At 46.1% G+C, this 20,749-nt stretch overlaps 1 protein-coding gene across 1 annotated transcript in view; it reads left to right on the plus strand.

Moving 5' to 3' along the window:
• Positions 1 to 20,749, plus strand: part of LOC122802410 (chromatin assembly factor 1 subunit B-like) — a 586,696-nt gene that overhangs the window by 473,954 nt on the left and 91,993 nt on the right. Inside the window, exon 7 of the mRNA XM_044072032.1 lies at positions 1,198 to 1,292. Coding sequence (XP_043927967.1) covers positions 1,198 to 1,292 — 95 coding nt within the window. The remainder of the gene's footprint in view (positions 1 to 1,197; positions 1,293 to 20,749) is intronic.

Genomic DNA, 20,749 nt, shown 5'->3' on the forward strand with positions numbered 1-20,749 from the left:
TATATGGTAGCTTGGGGTTACCTTGTTTTTCCCGAAGGGTATGACTATACATTTTTGGCGTTTAACTTCAGGCCATGGCTCTGGCACCAGCTATCTGTTTCCGTGAGTCCCTTCTGAAGGATATCCGTGTCTGATGCACTTTCCACTATGGCCCAGTTTGCAGTCGCCTGCAAACTTTGTCAGCCAAAGTCCTCCTATGTTGGCCTGTACTTCTGAGAAGTAGATGCCAAACAATAGGGGCCAAGGACCGAGCCCTGTGGGACACCACTTGTGACCGGCTTGGAGTCTGACACAGCGCCAGCAACTCTAACCCTGTGGGTTCTGTCCTTAAGCCAGTTTGCAACCCATCTTGTGACATATGGGTTTACATTTAAGCTGGTAAGTTTTTCTACAATACCCGAGTGGGGTATTGTGTCGAAAGCCTTTGCAAGGTCAAGGTAGGCTGCATGGACTGCCTTTCCTCATCAATGGCCTTGGTGACTGTTTCAAGAAGTCGACCAAGTTCAAAAGGCATGATCTTCCCTTGACAAAGCCAAACTGGGTCGGGTCCAATGTCTGCAAGTCCCCTATATCTTTGTTTATGAGCTCCATTATGATCCTCTCCATAGCTTTGCAGACTAGACTTGTTAAGCTTATGGGGCGGTAATTACCAGGGTCCGTGAGGCCGCCTTTGTGGAGTGGGACAACAGTTGCCGTACGCCACTCCTTGGGCACGTATCCTGTGGTAAGGCTGAGATTAAACAGCTGCCTTATGTGCGGGTTTAATTCCTCATTTAGCTCGTGTAGCACACAGCCGGGGACGCCATCCGGTCCCATTGATACTGTGTTTTTAGCTTTAGAGAGAGCAGCTTTCACCTGCGCATTTGAGATGCATACATAGCTTAGAGGCAGCAAACTTGATGTGAGGTAAAGCAGTGATCAAGGGCATTGTGGGTAAAAGGAGGAGCTCAAGGGTCAGATCTTAGACTGCAAAAAAAGTGATAAAGTTGAATCCGAAGATCAGATCCAAAGCCTTCATTCAAGAAAAATGAAGACAGACAACACAGATGCATAGTTATGATATATACATGACTTAAACTTTTGGTAAGTACATAACTTTCGTTTTTCCCTGTCATTCACCATTCTTGATGTGGTGATGGTACTATTTATCTCCCATCTGGAAGCGGAGTGTAATATTTGTATTTGCTTGTTTTAAAGGAGAATATCCCTGATTCCAGTTAAAACAGATGTGCCAGTCTCTTCACTGTCCACAGAATGCTCTATTCCGACCTTGCCACACTCCGAGGCACATGGTGAGTACCAGATGAGTTGCATTTTAGTGCTTTGTTTATAACTTCATGTAAATTCTTAAAGTAATAGTATTGATTTTTTAACATCTCATAGCAGTTTAAAGCTATTACTTATAATTTGTCACATTCTTTCTTGGCTTCCTATGTTGATGTATACATAAAGGTAGCTGTATTTAAGGTTTGTGTGATGTTTTTGTCATATGAACTATTTACATATTCATAACTTTTGACATTTGTGCACTTGACATGACATTTCTGTGTACTTAACTGGATGTTGATGTTTATACCAACATCCTGTCTTGTTGACAAATCCAAAGATATGTATTGCTGTGGGGAAAAATGACAAAAAAGATATGCCACAGAGTTTAGCTGGAGTTTGACCTGCATTACCCAAACTAATCTGAATGCTAAGTCCTGATTTAAACAGGGCTGGTTTGTTAAAACTGACTAATAAATCTGAGGATGTGTTTTTCTGTGTAGACCACATGCAGTTCAGGCATGTTCTGCAAGATTTACCCTATCCCCAAATTACTTCTTTGGGAGTTACTAAAGCACTCTAAAGTTATATGAGGTTTGATGTGGTGTGATCCTTTTTTTTTTTCTATTACTTGTATTTAAAAAAAAAAAAAAAAAGGGGGGGAAACAAATGTAATCTGGGAAGCTGAAATCAGATCTGGGATCCCACCTGTGACCCAGAGGATGACAGGACTAACAAGAAACAGTACAAAGGGAGTAGTCCAGGTAAAATCACTTTAGCTAACAGATCTGCCTGACTCTTGTCTGATGCCATCCCTGTGGGAGGAATCAAGATGCCTTGTTGAAGTTTCAAGTAGTTTATGCAGTTAAGTAGGTAGACAGACGAGTATTCTTGTTCTGTGTAAAAGAAAGAACATTTGCTGTAGTCAGTCTCGTAGTGAAGAGGAAAAAATCTCGACTTGCATCCAAAGTGACCTAGGTTCAGATAGTATCCCAGGTTGTTGAGCTGGCTGGGAGTGAAGTAACTGATCGGTTTAATTCAGTTCAGTGATTGTGTAACTCTGGGATATGCAGTAGTAAGCACAACCTGCTGGGACATGTCAACAGGTAGCAAGGTGTTGCCTTCCTCTAAAGAGCAGTTGCAGCAGCATTATTTTTTATTTGCTTTAAAAAAAAAAAAAAAAAAAACGATAGTAAAACAGCCATGAACAACAGTAATGGAAGAAGTGCATAGCTTGCATGCACAGGGTGTAGCTTTACTTTTGCTGTTGAATTGTATGAACAGCCCACTCTCTTCTGTTTACAAATTAGAAAAATAAATTATAAGGCGGGAATGTATGGAGGATTAGTGGGCGAGTTTTAGGGTTAAGGAAGAGAGTTTTAGGATTAAGTTAAGGACAGAGGATTAGGGTTAGTGAAGTGGGTTTTAGGATTAGGGTTACCATGCTTGAGTGACAGCCACATTGGGCTGCTGATAAAGTTATCACGACCCATTTCCCACCCATGCCTGCACAAGCCAGAATAGCATAGCCTAATATACACAGTTACCATCGGTTTACCCATTGCAAGGTGGTTATAGCAAAGCACACTCTTGTTGAAGTGAAGTGTGAGTGGTGGGGATGACTCACCAGTAGCAGTGTGCCATCAAGGCAACATACCAGCTATGAAGCAGATCATAATATCATAAGCTGACCATATATGTATGGAAGCATATACTTTGAGCCTGTATTCTAGACCACCTTTGTCAGTGTGTGTACTCTGTGGCCACAACAGATGAGAAATAAAGGCTTAGAGATGACGACCTTATGATGGCTGACATTCACTCTCATTGCAGTTATTCCCCCAGTGGAATTGGGGAAATGAAAATGCTGATTTTTTTTCACCAGGAAGTGCTGATGGGCAGCAGGAATGGGTGGGATACACAAGTACATGGGGGGGGGGGGGGGGACTTGCTATGTAATGATACCTGTGGCATCATTGGAAGGATAACTGTTTTGGTAAATTATATAAATATAATGGTGCTTGAATATGAGTAAGTTTAAGTTGTGCAGTATTTTCATGATGAGATTGATTAAAACATTTTGTTAGTGGACCTGGTTGTGGTTCCTTTGTGTGTTTTCACATTCAGTCGACAGTTGTACTGTGAATGTTTTTTTGGCTGCCTTTTTACCATCTTACAGCTGTCTTAGTTCGCTGGAGGAGGTTGGTGGTTGTGTTGCTGTTCCAAGTTCGATTTTATCCTGCACTGTCTTTGTGGTTACTGTTCTGAGAAGTACAATCTTTCTTATGGCAATCTTGGACACCAAGGAAAACAGGTTTTCTCTCCAAAGACGTTCTTCCTCATAAACTCATTTTTGAAGACGTCAACAGCATCTTCCATACTGGCTGAAGAAATGCCAGAATCCCTAATATATAGGTTGGCGTTCATTCTCGGGGTTCCTTTTCCCAAACTACACTTCAGAAAAATCTAGTGGTACCCAAGGAATTTATAGCAGCATCACTTGCTTCATTTAGAACAGGTATTGTGCATTGTCTTTGTTCAGTAGAAGTTCAGGTGATGGGTAAACAGGGAGCTGGGTATTTCTTGGGTACCTTTGATTTTCATATAGATTACTGCTGTAGTACTTATTAGTAGGATTTCAGCTACAGAAGGGCTAACATTCAGCCATACGATCAGAGCTCAGAACTCTTCCATCTTTAAGCCTGTTATAAAAGTATGAGAAGACCAGGTAAATCTAGTTCTGATGGGCCCTTCTAGCCAAGGTGACCTTGATTCTGCCAGTTATTTCACATGAGGGAGAGAGAGAAAGATATTTCGATCATCATACACTTTGCTGATATAACGGGGGGGGGGGGTGCTATTATGCCCAAACCTGAAATACCTCAAACTAAACAGCTTGAAGACTAGGCCCTGATACTTCATTTAGTACTGCATTCCCACCAGCAGTACTGTGTATATTGGAAGGCAGGTAGCCTGCAGCTATAAATTCTTGTATGACAAAACAGAAGATATTCTTTTTTGGTGTGCCTCATGTGGCATTCAACCTGAATATCCTCAGTGTAACAGAGGTAATTTACCTTATAACTTTGTATGGCAAACCACTGGCTTACATTTCTGTCAAAGTACACCTTTCAGATATTTCTACTTGTCTATATTGGTTGCCAAACCTACAGTCAAACGGATTTTGAAAGGAATTCCGCATCTGATCCTGTAGGAGGCCAGTTACATCTCCTTGAACTTCTGTTTTGTCATTGAAATACTATCTTTGGCAACCCACTGAGATCTCAGGTTTGTCACTGAAAAAAAAAAACAACTTTAGCAGCCATTCATATGAAATTGATGTCCTGGAAAACTCTCCTCCTGGTTGCCTTGGTATTTGCAAAATATATTTTTTGAGTTGATTAATAGAACTTTATGTGGCTTTCCACAAAACTGGTGTCCTTAAGGATTAATGCCTCTTTTTTTTTTTTTGCCTAAAATGCTCTTGGGAGCAAACCTTGAATCGGACTATCTAGTTTTGTCTTTTTTTCTAACCCCAAAGCAGAACACAGTGTTTTGCTGCTGTTGGATGTGTATTGCCAACCTGAGTAATGTTTGTAGAGCCAAAGACATAAAAAAAAAAAAATGCAGCTATTTGTTTTTTTTAAGCCTGTCAAGTAAGGTCATTCCAATGTCCATATAAATTGTTCCTGAATCCATGGCTAATTGTATTGCATTTTGTTATGCCTGCCATGGAAAAATTTGCAGAGAGAGATGATTGCTAATTCCCATAGGGTTTCAGCTACTACAGCAGCCTTTTAAGGAATGCTTTAACCTAGAGTATAACTACATGAAATCGGTACTTGGGCTTTCAATCATAACTTTTCCAGGTATTACATGTTTCTTCTGGAGTAGAGCAGGATTTGCTGTTGCAGTCTCTGGGATCATGCCAACTTTCCCACCTTAGGCTTGTATTCATGGTCTGCACTACTTTAGTACTCTTCCCAGCTGTGATGAACTGTACTTGAGCAGTGATCACCTTGATGACCATAGTTCAGTTTTGTAATGACAGACCATTATTGTATATGTTCAAATACAAGGTATACCGTTGTAGTACAAGCTGCCTCCATCCAACCCTCTGTTTTTCCTGAGGATGGGATTTTGCTTTGTCTTCTTCTCTTTCCCATATTTGCTCTTTCTTTAGTTGTCTGAACAGGATTATATATTCCTTTTGACAGTCCTCTGACAGTAACTCCCATAGTCCATATTTCTTTTGACAGGCTTCTACTAGTAACTCCCCTAGGCCAAAACAGACACATCTGAAGTAGGGACTTCATTTGTCAGCAACCTGTGGGTCTTGGATCCGATATTGGATCCGAGCCGGCAATTATTTATACAGCTATGGATCCGAGCTCCTAGCTGCTCCCCTCACCCATAATCCCCTGCCAACCCCAATTGACCTCAGATCTAGTTTGCCGCTTTTAGAAGAGACAGCTGGATTGCAGAGCTCTTGGCGACTTCAGATAAGTTCTTCAAAAAACTTGTTAAAAACAGAAAATCTTTCCTTTTTAATCTTGCGTGTGTGTTTAGGTTCCCTTTAGGTTAACTTTTACCTCTCTTATTTTATTTTTAGTGTTTCCTCCCCTCGCTGGTCGTAGTGTGTGTATGTGTTCGTGTTTTGGGGCCTGGTGTGCGTGTGTAGTCTTTTCCTTGTGGGTGAAAGTCAGAGGCCCCAAAGCCAATTTTTTCTAAGTGCATCGAGTGTGGCCATAAGCTTTCACCGGCGGATGGCCACACTCGGTGTGTTCGGTGCCTTGGGGTTGAACACCTGTCCTCAGGATGCACGATTTGTGCAGGGTTCAACCCCAGGGCACTGAAAGAGCGGAGGTCGAAGCTGGTCCTGGCGGGACTTTTGCCCCCGGAGTCGACTTCGGCCTCCGCTACTCCCATGGCACCTCCGCAGCCTGTGGTGGTAGCCACTCCTGCCCCCCTTCCTCCAGCCGGGACTCAAACTCCCGCCAAAGTGCCGGAGGATAGGGAGGCCAGGAGGGAGAAACGGAGGGAGAAGCACCACAGGCGGCGGGCCGAGGCCTCCACTTCGGCCCCCCACCCAGCTAAGGCGGGCTTCTCCCTCCACGGCTTCCAGGTCTCCTCCTCTGCTCCGATCACCTTGCTTCTCCCCGGGACCAGAGGAGGAGGAGACCCGATCTCCATCGAGGTCATCGAGGCGGCACTCCAGGCCTGCCTCGGTGGCCTTGTCGAGATCCACCTACCGCCTGTCTGATGCAGACTTGGACCGGATAATGAGAAGGTTCATCCAGGCCCAGCTGCAGATGGGAGTGTTCCTGCCCCCCCCCTTCGGGGGGGAGCTCAAAACCCTTTTTTGCTCCGATAGCTCATCTCCGACCCGCTTCTCGGGTTCGGAGTGCTTGCAGCCGGACAGCGTTGGAGCCAGGGGTGGGTCGGCGCCGACAGTACTGGGTACTTAGGATCCGACCCTGCCCTCGAGTCTGTCTGTTCCATCGTCGGATCCGACCTCTCTGAGCCATGGCCCGAGCTTTGAATCCGAGGGATTCAGTGTGCCTTCGGATCCGTCCAGGTCGGAGCACACTGGTCCCTCGGATCCGATGGTCTCGGTGCCGATTTCGATCCCTTCATCGGATCCGAGTGGGAGTCGGCTCTCGGAGCCCAGGGAGGGCGGCTCCCCCTCGGCCTTCGATGTAGTGGAGAGGGCTCTGTCGAGAGCATCCAGACCCCCAGCCCTTGTCTCTGCTCTGCCCTGCACTCCCTCTCTGCTGGGTCAGGCTTCCATCACCCGGCCACAGGGACAGCCTGCTTCAATGTCCCAGGTTGTTCCTTTGGAACAGGACATTGCTGGCGAGACCTCCTCGGACAACACTCCTGAGGAAGTGCCTCGCAAGCACAAGTGTAAGAGGAGGCACGTGGGCTCCCCCGAGTCCTTAACAGAGGACACGGACTTGGATGAAGGGGAAGGCTCCCCAAGATTACCCCCCGAGGATGTCTCCTTTGGAGACATCATGGAAATGCTTAGGCTCGGGGGGGGGGGGGAGTGGTCTGCCCCCAAGGCTTTTTCCGATGAGTCCGTGTTCCTGGAGGCATTCGAAGCAGGCCCCTCTACCTCTTGGGTGTCCCCTCCGGCCAACCCCTTGGTGGACCTTGTGACCACTAGGGAGTGGAAGGAGCCGGACTGTGGAGCCTATTCCCAAGCGCCCGGACAGGATCTTTAGCCCCCCCGCAGACCGTCCACACTGGAGCAAGGGTCCCCCTGTAGATGCCATGTTGATGGCGGCAGCCACTAAGAGGGAACTAGCTCAGGAGAGTCCCTCAGTCCATCCTCCGACCAAGGAGTCTCGATTGATGGATCGCCTTGGGAAGCGGGTATTCAGTTCAGCAACCTTTTCGGTAAGGTCTCTGAACTACATGGCACATATCATCAGGATGCAGCGCGATCTTATCAAAGAATACGCTGCTCCCCCCCCCCCCCCGGAGTCCATGTCGGCGGAGGACAATCAATTGTACTCCACTTGTATGGCCACTCTCAGATCTGTTTCCAACGCCTCTTTGCAGCTTCTGTCTCACGCTACCGAGGGAGCCGCTAGAGCCAGCGGAGCGGGCCTAGTGATGAGGCGCCAGGCCTGGTTCCGACATTGTGACTTCGCGGAGCCCTTTAAGGCGTCCTTTGCGAATGCCCCCTTTGATGGTTCTGCCTTGTTTGGCAAAACCGTTCGCGAGGCACTTGTCCATAGCGAGAAGGACGGGAAGACGCTGTCTGCCGTCGGAGTCCGCTTCTCTGCTCCCCAGAGGTCCTTTTCGAAGAACCAGAAGGGACAGAAGATGATGTGGTTCCGGAAATCGCAGCATCCCCAACCTGCTCCGGACAACCAGTCCTTCCGTGGCAGAGGAGGACAGGGAGGATGCCGCCCTAGAGGCAGAGGGGCACAGAGAAATTTTGGGTCCAGAGAATCCTTCTCTGATCGGCCCACGCAACAGCTCTGAAGGGTTGCCCGACTGCTCCACTCTGGAGGCAGTCGGGGGGGGGGGGGCGTTTTTCGAGGCACCTGGCGGCATGGGAGTCCATTACGTCAGACCGCTGGGTGCTTCGGATTATATCCAGAGGTTACAGAATCCCTATGCTTCATGTCCCCAGACTCAAGAACCTCCCCGATGTACCACCCGATCAGAGGGAGGCTGCAGCCGCAGAAATCCGGCAGCTGCTCGAAAAAAGGGCCATCCAACCCATCCCCCCAGACCAGCTCGGATTAGGGTTTTACTCCAGGTTCTTTCTGGTGCCAAAAAAGATGGGGGACCTGAGACCAATCCTAGACCTCTCTCTTTTGAACCTGGCGGTAACCAAGGAGAAATTCCGAATGGTCACTCTTCAATCCATTTTCCCCCTGTTACGGGAGAACGACTGGATGTGCTCTATAGACCTCAAGGATGCGTACTAACACATCTTAATGGACAGGCGATTCAGGAGGTTTCTTCGCTTCTGGCTGGGAGCCAGCCACTGTCAGTTCAGGGTCCTTCCCTTTGGCCTCACCACAGCCCCCAGGGTGTTCACCAAAGTTTTAGCAGTATTAGCGGCCCACCTGAGACTCCAGGGAATGCAGGTCTTCCCGTACCTGGACGACTGGCTCCTGACCGCCCCAACAAGGCATCTACTCTGCGCAGCCAGAGATTTTTTTCTTCGCCTAGCCCCCTGGTTAGGCGTTACGATCAATTTGGACAAGTCCTCCCTTGCTCCAACACAAGTGATGGACTTCATAGGGGCCAGGTTAGATACAAGAAGTCTTCGAGCCTACCTCACTTCGGAATGACTACACAACCTCAGTCTTCATGTGCGGGCCATCCTCCAATCAGAAGCTCCTCCCGCGGAATTGGTCCTGAGGGCACTGGGTTCTATGGCAGCGGCGATTACTCTTCTCCCATACGCTCGCCTAAACATGAGTGTATTACAGTGGACCCTTCAAGTACAGTGGTCCTTCCAGCTTCTCCCTCTCCACCACCCTGTCTCGATCAGTAAAGCTTGCAGGAGGGTCCTGTTATGGTGGCTGCATTCCCCAGACCTCCATACAGGTCGGCCCTTCTGCGCCCCACCTCCCCTAGTCACAGTGACCACGAACGCTTCTCGCCTTGGGTGGGGGGGGGCATTGCTCAGGCAGAACAGTCCAAGGCACATGGAACGACTCAGAGACCTCCCTGCATATCAATGTTCTGGAGATTAGGGCAGTGCTGTTAGCGTTGCAAGCACTTCACAACCTTCTTCCCGTTGGAACCATTGCGATACAGACTGACAACATGTCAGCTGTCTGGTATATCAACAAACAGGGGGGAACCAAATTTTATCCTCTATGCCGAGAGGCCATGAGAGTGTGGGAATGGGCGATCTCCACCAACCGCTTTCCAATCGCAACGCACATTCCGGGACGGTCCAACATCCTGGCGGACAAACTCAGCCGCACTATTTTTTCCCCTTACGAGTAGTCTCTCAACTCCCGTGAAGCGAAGCAGATTTTTGCAAAATGGGGGCAACCCTGCTGCGATCTTTTTGCCTCTCACTCAAATACGAAATGCGACAACTTCTTCGCCCTGATTCCCCCGACAGGGGAAGCCCCGAGAAACGCTCTAGTGCATGCTTGGCCGCCCGGTCTACTTTATGCCTATCCTCCTCTACCCCTGATGCTAAAGATGTTACAGAAAGCCTCTCGGTTGGGGAGCAAGATGATCCTCATTGCCCCATTCTGGCCTCGACAAACTTGGTTCCCTTACCTGTGGTCTCACTTGGTGAATCCTCCCTGGATTCTAGATCCCAGTTCGTATATGATTTCCCACCCATCAGGCTTACCGACCCCGAATCTGGACAGCCTGAAGCTAACAGCTTGGCTGCTCCAGTTCCACTCTTAATTAGGACTCCCGGTATCTCCTCTCCAGTCAAAGCCATCTTGGTGGCAGCGCATAAACCTTCCACTAGGAAGGCTTACCGCAGTAAATGGAAGCGCTTTTCCGTTTGGGCGGAGCATCATAATGTGGACCCCTTTACTGCTCCGCTGACATCAGTTTTGGACTTCCTTACAGGTGTTTTTCATCAAGGGGCTAGCTGTTCGACAGTCAAGATACAATTGGCAGCCATCTCACATTACCATGTAGGTCACGAGACTGGTCCCTTGATGTCAGCTAAACTATGTAAAACCTTCCTCAAGGGTACCTTTTTGCTTAGGCCCCCAATCAGAGAAGCCATACCCCCTTGGGATCTATCGCTAGTTCTTCAGGCCTTGACTGCTTCCTCCTTTGAACCAGCTGCCTCTGCTGATCTTAAATACCTGTCTTGGGAAACCGCTTTCCTAGTAGCCATCACCTCTGCAAAAAGAGTTTCAGAACTTCAAGCTCTTTCCGTAAAACCCCCTTATTTGTTTTTTCATCAGGATAGAGTGTACCTCAGGACCAATCCATCCTTCCTACCTAAGGTGGCCTCAGAAACCAATATCAATTAGTCCATCAATCTCCCTGTTTTCTTCCCTAATTACCAGAATAAAGGAGAATACAAGCTGCACTCGTTAGATGTACACAGGCAGCTGCATTTCTATATTCATAGAACTGCTGGTCACAGACAATCTGATCAGCTGTTCGTCTCCTTTTCTAAATTCAATTTAGGTAAAACTGTTTCGAAGGTCACCTTATCACACTGGATTTCCCAATGTATCCGTCTAGCTTATGAGGCTTCTGGGAGGCCCGCACCTCAAAGGGTCCGTGCTCACTCCACTCGTTCCATATCTACTTCTACTGCATTCAGATCAAGAGTCCCTTTGGATGATATTTGCTCGGCAGCCACTTGGGCTTCATCTCATACCTTTATTCACCACTACAAGCTGGACGTCACCTCCAGAGGTAGAGCATCCTTTGGCTCCGCAGTGCTCCAGAACATCCTTCCATGATGGCCGCCCAAGATTCAGGTAGGTGGGGACTCTGTCCCACAGGTTGCTGACAAATGAAGTCCCTACTTCAGATTTAGAAGTTATGTGCTCACCATAACGTTCCATCTGAGTAGGTGTCTTCATTTGTCTGCAACCATCCCCCCCTCCTTCCCCCTGGCCTTCAGAAGAATTAGTATTATTCCTGCCTTTACCCTTTTTGGGATACCTTTTCAGGTATATAAGAGGGCAAACTTGATCTGAGGTCAGTTGGGGTTGGCAGGGGATTATGGGTGAGGGGAGGAGCTAGGAGCTCGGATCCATAGCTGTATAAATAATTGCCGGCTCGGATCCGATATCGGATCCAAGACCCACAGGTTGCAGACAAATTAAGACACCTATTCAGATGGAACGTTATGGTGAGCACATAACTTCTAAATTTGTTAGGGTATGTCCCTTACACAAAAAAGAACTAAAGATTGAGTAAGATGCTATATCCCTCTTATTTGATATTCTTCTGATGCTGTCATCATAGGTAAGAGAACAGCCATAATCTGAGGACTTTTAAAGCTCTGGAAGTCCTAACTAAATTAGTGGACATTTGTCTGTGGACTAATTCCCATCTAGTGAGTTATAATGCATCAGTGAACCATTTATTCAAACATGCACTGTTGTGGTAAAATGTTCACTGTAGGGGACATCATTTCAGTAGTATTCTTATGGTATAAGCTATGAGGCCAGACACTTGACTTCTGGCTCAACCTTTAGAGCTTTCTTGTGACATCCAATGTGCTATATTTGTCCTATTAACTCCATTCTTTTTATCATTTAGACTGTTCAGGTGTTCCACATGTTAAATAGCTTCCGGATGACTTCCAGAGCAGCAATTAAGTAATCTGGAAATGTTCTGATTTTTGTATTGATCAAATTTTCAAGGCCGTGAAATCCACAGGAAAGTGCTGTAGTAGGTGTGTTTGCAGAAAGCAAATTACATCCACTGATTTGCATCCCTAGTGCTTGTTATGCTTGGGGTAAGAACACAATTTCTTCTTCTTCTTCTTGAGCATTATTTTAGTTTTATGAGAAAAACATTGCAGAGTGGGAATAGTGAATCTAAAAGTCTTCTTTAACCAGAAAAAAAATTAGCATATGTTCATTCCCCTGCTGAATGAGTTATTCTATTCAGATAGCCTTTAGGTTATATGGGTTGTATAATATGCTAGCTCCCTCCCACATCTGCTGATTAGACTGACCTGTCGAGAGACATCAGCAGTCAGAGTGAAGATTTGTTCAGTATTTTCTTGCCACCTCTAGAAGCAGCAGCATTTGGTTTTCAGCTTTGCACTGTTCCAGCTCCAGGCTTGTCCTCCCAAAAATGCTTTCCCTGTGGACAAAGAAGGCAAGGCATTGGGCAGACTTAGTAAAAGAATGTTTTCTTCTTCCACTGTGGCATACATAATTCTTAGCTGTCATCCCCCAAGAAAACTTTCTACAACGAGAAATTGTTTGATTTGACCACAGATATTTGAGTAAAAGAAATAACTGATCTGAAGTTGTCAATCTTCATTTTGTCAACGTGTGGGTTTGGTTCTGATCCTTCAGAACCAACACTGCTGCTTCTGTAGGTTGTGGATTCCAAAAGCTTTCAAGCGCATCCCTTATCCGTAATGCTTAGGGTAGATTACCCCAGACCTTGTTTGCCCCTTTCAGCTTCAGACGTGGTTTCTGTTACTCTCTCAAACCTTACAAAAATGCAAAAATCTTTCCAGGACATATAAAACTACCTCACTAGCCATCAACTCATACTTAAGCCCAACAAAACCAAGTTAATTATCTTCAATTACAATAAACCCAAAACATGGCTGACTCCACTTTCTATCCTTTCCACAAACGGAACCAAAGTAGATCCCACCAGCCAAGCCAAACTTCTAGGTGTCACAATCGATAACCTAAGGTTTGACACCCACATCTCCCTCACCATCAAAAAAGTCCACTCCAAACTTGGCACCCTTTACAGAGTTAAACCTCACCTTACAGACAACACCAGACTAGCCACTACCCGCACACATCTACTCTCCACCCTCCTCTACAGCTCCCTAGTATTTACATACATTTGTAAATCTGACCTAAATAATTTGGAATCATGCTGCAACAAAATTGCCATGTTTGCCACTGGCCAGCCTTTACAGAACCCACCACTGCTCTGTACTCTCCCAACTTAAATGGTTAGAACTACCAAACCTTCTAACATTTAACCAACTGTTCATAGCCCACAATATAATTCACAAACCTAACAACTGCCCGGCACTCACCAATCTAGTCCAACTCAAAAGCAATCCTAGGGCTCTAAGATACTCAAACTATTGTTAAAGATTTCCCAAGCCCACAACACACAGGGCACCACCCTTTTTCCCCATAAAATTGCTAAACTGTAGAACACTCTTCCACAACCTATGGCTAAAAACCCCAGCATTCATGAGTTTAAAAACCTCCTTAAGAGCATCTAGCAAAACTTCTGCTCCTGCCATACTCCTGGTTAAGCTACCTACTACTGCCTCACATTGCCCTAAACTAGCTCATTCTCCCAGCTACAAGTATTAACTGCTGAAGTCTATCTTTATTCTACACTCAGTTTCAGTTAGCAATGTATACACATATACTGCTTTGTCTTTAACTGTTATGTAGACTGCATTTCTCTATCTTGCAATTATTGTATCACACTGTTCTCACTATTAAGTCATGTGGCCAGTTTTTATCACTAACTGTCCCAGTTTTTGTTAAATTTGTTAATTTGTCAATTATTTGCTAATTATTGTTATACAACTGATTTCTTTACTGATTTGCTTTGTACATTGTTGATTGAGACATGTTCAGTTTGATTGTTTAATACTGTCTATTTGTATGTATGGAGCTTTTCTCCCTGGGCCTCTGCTGAAAATGGGCCTCATGCCTAGTCGGACATTATCCGGTAAACAAATAAAATAAATAAATAAGTTCCATTTTTCTCACTTTTAAGCCTTGTTCTGGCCTTTTCTTTGTCTAGCACAGTTTCTGAATACCTTTCAGACATTTATAGGTGATTTTTTTTCACTTTCTTCCTGTTTCCTTCCTTTCCAGCTACCATCTGGTAGCTCTTACTTACCACTGCTGGTATCCCTTACCCTCTCCTCTTACCGCTAGGTAAATCTCACTACAATTGCTGGTAGTTCTTTCCTTAAAAAAAAAAAAAAAAAAAGCCCCTTTCTCTTTTGTTCTTCGCTACCTGTTGGTTTTTCTTGTGTGTGTGGTAGTTTTCTTATCAAAGAGTGTTTGCGTTACTACCGCTGACTTCTCATTAAAATAGCAACTAGAGAAGTCACCAGCTGTCTGTAAGAAATGTACAAAATGCAGCCATAGAATTCCTTTTTCAGACCAGCATTCGTTATGTGTTTACTGCTTGGGTCCTCTGCCACGCTTTCAGTCACCAAGCGTTGGTAGAAAGAACAACCTCATCCTGAAAGACTTGCTTCCCTCCTCCTTTGGGGAGGCCATATCTGGATCTTCAGTTCAGGAGAAGACTTGAACAAAAATCTGGATATACTGCTGCCTCTTCTTCCGCCTCTAGGTCTTGGGAGGTGAAGAAACACTCTGCCTTGGTTCCAAGCACTTCCTTGATGCCGAGTCCAAAAAAAGAAAGACATCGAGATCCTTGAGTGCATCGGATCTGACTTCTAAATCTCCGACCCCAAAGCATGCTTCAGAACCTATGTCTGCTTTCTCATTCCTGACACAGGCGCTAAAACAATTGGAATCTTCCTGTAACTACCTAGGACACCGTATTCCCCTTCACTAGACCCCTTTGCTTGACAGGCCACCTTCTCCTTTCTTGAACAGACCACATTACCCCTCGGTGGTCTCCGTCCAGTGTCCTTCTATTCCCATGTTGCAGTATTCATAACCTTAGGGAGATTCCACCTAGGCGACCTGAACGTCTGGCCAGTATACCAAAGATGTAAGCTACTGCAAGGTACATGCGACGTTGCAAATAGTACAGCTAAGCATCCGCCATAAAAGTGGCGTCCGTATGTACCATCTTCAGATCTTCTCTGCTGCCAGTCCAAACAGCTTCTGACCATCCGTCTGATCGCCAAAAGTTATTCTATTCAAAGAAGTGCCCCGTTAAATCTTTTATGCTTTTTGCTACTGCATGCTTGTTAGAGATTGTCCTCCAAGAAGGGCAAATGCCATTGTGGAAGACCTATTCCACACAAAGACAAACACGAGCAGTGTTTTTCTTTTGGGGGGGGGGGGGGTCTGAGCACTACAACAAGGACTTTGCCATCTGTCAGGCTTTCGTCCCTAAAGCTGTCCACAGTCATCTGTCTGCCTTTAATATTTACCTAGAAAACCAGAGATTTAAGAGGTTAGTGTTGGGTACGGAAGGTACTGCTGGTCTGTCGGGTGAGTCTCCCAAGAAAAATGTTAAGGCAAGTCTAGAATCTTCGGCTGCACCTCTAGACCTGGATATCCCTCTTGAGCCCAGTGAAGGCCTGGAGGCTTGTGCGGTTTCTAGTCCTTCTGCGGGTGCTACTGTATAAGCCACAGGGAAGGGTTCCCATAGCATGTCCACAGAGATCTTGCAGATGTCCAGTTTGGACTGTAGGGGGGGAGCCATGGCTCGCTCCTTCCAATGTTCCGTGCAGTACCTCTCCTGCGCTGTGCTGGCATCCGATCCAGAGCCTAGGCTTTTGTCGGATCTTCCTTCCCAGTCTAGGTTAGGACTTTCTTTTAAGAGAAAACAAAAACATATTTCCTCCAGTCAGGAGCCCTCCCCTAACTGGCAAGCCTTCTCTCAAAGGATTTTGAATGCCTTTCAGACACTTAGGCCATCTTCCTTGCCACTTCTTACACCTGCAACCCCTACTTTCCCCCCTCCATCTGCTGAGTTACAGGAATCTGAGGAAGAGGAGACCTCCTCAGGTGAATCCCTGGCATATTCCACTCGAATACTCTCCCTTGGAATATGTTTCCCTTAATGTGGAGTCCAGTGGTGAGGATTCTCCAGCAGAGGATATTTACTTTGGGGAAACTATCTCCAAAATGATGGAGCTTTCAAATGGGAACGCTCTCATGTCTCAGAGGTACAGAAGAGGTATTGTAACCTCTTGCAAATTGACTCTCCAGCTCCTTCAACCATCCTGCCTATCTTGCCAGCCTTTCGAGATGCTTTTCTTGCTGCAGCTAAACATCCTGCTTCCCAACCCCCTACACCCAAGAGGCCAGACAGGTTCTATAAGGTTTTTGAGGACAGCAGCTACTTGTATAAATGCCCTCTTGCAGACCCAGCTGTGATATCGTTGTCTGCTGATAAAACTTTTAAATTACTGCCCTCCATCAATCTTCCCTAGGATGACAGAAAGATGATGGAGAGAATTGGGAAAAAGGTATACACGTCTTCCACTGTGACCTTTTGGGCCATTGACACACATGTCCAAGTATGTTTTGGCTGTCCTTTCACAAGCATCCAAATTGCTGACAGATCATTAAGTGCAGCTATGATGCAGCAGTGGAGTCTGCAAGATCAGCTGCATCTGGTTCTGTCCTCAGGAGATTTTCCTGGCTGAGATTACAGCCTTTGAGTAATTCAAAGCAAAGATCATGGATGCACCTTTGGAAAATGCTGCCTTGTTTGGTTCTAATGCTGCAGCTCTTTTCAAAACCCTTCAAGAGAAAGGGAAAGAACTTCAGGAGCTTAAACGTATCTTTATCTCTCCTGTTACTAAATTTCATAGGAACCACCCCTCTAGGGCAAATTTTGCAAGAAGGAAAACTCTTAACTCCTTCCCAACAATGCAAGAAGAGTACACATAGGCAGACCCCTCCTAGGTCCCAGTCTTCCTCTTCTCAGAAGACCCCCTTTTCCGGACAAGCCCAGGTAGTCTGTGATTACCTGGCATCACTCTCAGAAATTCTCCTTTCCCAGCGCCTTTCTCATTTCCTCTCAAATTGGACAAGCATTACCACAGACAACTGGGTCTTGACCATTCTTCAAAAGGGTTGCTACATGACTTGGATAACCATTTCACCTTTCATGGGAGTACCCCAACCACCAAAGGATCAGATCCACCTTTTCCCCTCAAGTCATTCAAGACTTGAAAGCACAAGGAACCATTCAGGAAATTCCCGCTTCAGAAAGAGGAAAACAGTTCTATTCCAGAATGTTCCTAGTTCCCAGGAAGGATGGCCCTTTGAGGCCAGATTTAGACTTGGCTCAACTCATTGTATTCCTTCATGTACCCTACTTCAGGATACTAATCCTCCAAACTGTGTTCCCACTCCTGCTGCCTCGAGCTTTCCTGGTGTCCTTAGACATAAAGGAAGCTTACCTCCAAATTCTTATGTAGTTCTGTTGCTTTATCTCATTTTCAGTTCTGTGCTTTGCCCTTTGGACTTTCTACAGCTCCAAGGTTATTCACAAAGATTTTGGTTCCGGTCATTGCCTTTTGCAGGCTCCAGGCTATTCTTATTTACCCTTACCTGGACGATCTGCTAATTCAAGCAGAACACCCAGTCACTTTGCAACAGAACCTACAAACCACAGTCTCCACATTCCTCAGCCTGGGGTTCACCCTCAACTATAGCAAGTCTTCATCGAGTCCCTCTCAGGACCAGGTTTTCCTAGGTTGCAGAATAAGGACAGATGTTATGATGGCTTTCTACCCCCCCCCCCCCCCCCACACACACACACACACACAAAGATGCAGTCTTAGTTCTTACAGTTGCTGCCAATGCCCTGTCTGACTGCCAATGAATTCCTCTAGATGCTTGGGTTCATGGCTTCATTTATAACAATGCTACCCTTAGCCAGGCTTCACATGCAGAAATTCCAGTAATATTTGAAAACACTATATCACAGCATACTCATCCTCTAGAATTTGTTGTTCTACTTTTTCCATGTCTGAAGATAGAATTGCTTTGGTGGATTCAACAAATCTTCCAAAATGCAGGACTCTCCTTGCAGCTGCTACCTTCAGTTTAAGAATTATTCACAGGTGCTTCAAATCTAGGATGGAAGGCAACTCTGGCAAACCTAAAAGTACAAGATCTTTGATTTACCTTCATAAGGCACCAACACATCATTGTCAGATGAGCACTCTGATCTTGGCCCTCTTCTTCCAGGTCCTTTGAAACTGTTTACAGACAACACCACCATTCTCTGGTATGTGAGCAAGCAGGAGGGAACAAAATCTTATCTGCTTTGCAGGTTAGCAATCATAGCCTGGGAGATTGCTCTGTAAGCAAAGGTAACTTTGACAGCTGTTGACTGGCATTCCATCAGCTCAAATGTTCAGGCACTGTGAGCAGATCCATGACACAGGTCCACAAATGGATGATCCACTCAGATGTGTTTCTGGACATTCTCCACCAGTGGGGTATGCTTCAAATAGACCTCTTTGCCTCCCTTATGAAGAGACAACTTCCAAAGTTCTGTGCCAGATTCCTTCACCCTCTGGTCTGGAAGGTGGGCTCCCTATCATTCTCCTGGAAGGGGATGTTTCTTTACCTGGGAATTTTCTTTACCTCTTATCCTAGGGCTGATGTTCTGACTAGGGCAATCAGTTCCTAGGATGGTACATGCGGACATCACTTTTATGGCCAACGCTCGGCTGTACTATGTGCAATGTCACATGCATCTTGCAGTAGCTTAAGTCTTTGGTATACTGGCTGGACGTTCAGGTCACCTAGGCATAATGTCCTTCATGTTATGACTACTGCAACATGGAAGAGAAGGACATCTATGGTTATGATAAGGTTTTACACAACTATTCTTTCTTCCAGGAGTCTAACCGAAGACTAAGTGGAGAGGTTGGTGATAAAAATACTTTGGGCTCAAGGGGTGTCAGGCATTCCGTTGCTTCCTACCCCTTTGGGACAGGCACCGACACCTTCTACTTCCTCCTCCATACCTCCTCCTCTAACCTCTACAGGCACTTGAGTCCTCTGTTCCATGTTTCCCAGAACCAACCATGTCTGCTCCAGACATATCTTTTTCTTCAGATCAGACAGCTACCCTGAGCACTTCAATTGTATCGGAACCAGAGTCTTCTTGGAGGTGTAGCTTGCCTGTCAGTTCCAAGGCATTGGATTTGGCTCCTTTTTTTATCTGAGCAGTCTCAGCATCTCAGAGGGTCAGCACAGATGGGTTTGGATCCAGCTTCTGTGTTGAAGGGGACCACATCGGTGTAGGGACCGTCTTCGGCACCAAGGTCTGCCTTTTTGGTTCCAGAGTCCCACTTGTTCTTTGGTGGATCAGCCTTCGAGGCCATGAAGAGGGAATTGGCTACTTCCAGCACCAGGTTGGTTCCTTCCTTCTTGGAGTCTTTGTCCCTGACTCCTTTGGTCTCAGAACATCAATCATTCCCTCCATAGGGTCAGAGGGTACTGCAGTCTCAGGTTACCCAGCAGGGTACCCCCTCTTCTTCCGAAATCTCCCCTGGCATTCCCCTGAGGAAGTCCCTCAGAAGAAATTGTGTAAGAGGAAACATTTAGACTCTCCAGAAGAGTCCATCATGGAAGACCTGTATTTTGATGAGGACGAAGGGTCCCCCAGGTCACCACCTGATGACTCCAGTGGAGACAATCTGGAAATCCATGGTGATTAGAAGCCCCTGAACCCTTCAACTAAGAAATATGTGTACCTGCAAGCTTCCGGTACCCGCCCATCTACTTCCTAGTCGACTCTACCCACTTGACGAGCTCATCAAGTTGATCTCAGGTGTGGAATGTACCTGTCACCACCAAACCAATCCTCAGAAGACCAGACAATTATCACTGCCTTGGAGGATAAGACTTTCTGGACAAAGGGAGATCTTGTAGATGCCATGGTGGTAGTGGTGGAAACTGAAAAGGAACTAGCAGAGGAGAGTTCTTCTATTCATCCTCCCAACAAGGAGTCACTGGTGATGGATAAATTCGGAAAGCGAGTTTATGCTTCATCGATCTTTGCCCTACAGTCTTTGAGTTACCTGGCACATTTTACTAGACTACAGAGAGATCTGATCAAGAAGCTGTCAGATACTCTGTCAAGAGCTGTTTCTGAGGAGTTACGTGAATTGGTCACCTCTGTTAGCTACCCTGACTTCCATTTCTATTTTTTCCATGAGTCTTATTTCAAGTGTAGCCAAATGAACTACCAGAGAAGCGAGTTCAGGTATGTCCAGAAGGGGGCAAGTCTGGATGCACTTGTGTGATTTTGTGGAACCCTTCAAGTCTTCGTTTGTCAGTGCACCTGTAGACAGCTCATCCATTTTTGGCCCAAATGTTCTAGATGATTTAACCAGGTGTGAGAAGGATGAGAAAGCCCTTTCTGCCATAGGAGTAAGTTTTTTCACTCCTCAGAGGTGCTTCTCTAGGAATCAACAAGGAACAGGCAAAATGTGGTTCAGAAAATCCCAAGGGTCTTCCCAGAATACACGTGGTGATGGTTCCCCCAGGGAGAGAGGGAGAGGACAATAATGAAAGACTCCACCCTGGTGGCAGAGGTAGCATGCATAATCAGGGTTTTCGGGATTCTTTCTTTGGGAAACCCTTCCAGT

This window comes from Protopterus annectens, chromosome 5.part0 (assembly GCF_019279795.1).
Source record: "Protopterus annectens isolate FY-2018-M chromosome 5.part0, PAN1.0, whole genome shotgun sequence".
Classification (NCBI taxonomy): Eukaryota; Metazoa; Chordata; order Ceratodontiformes; family Protopteridae; genus Protopterus; species Protopterus annectens.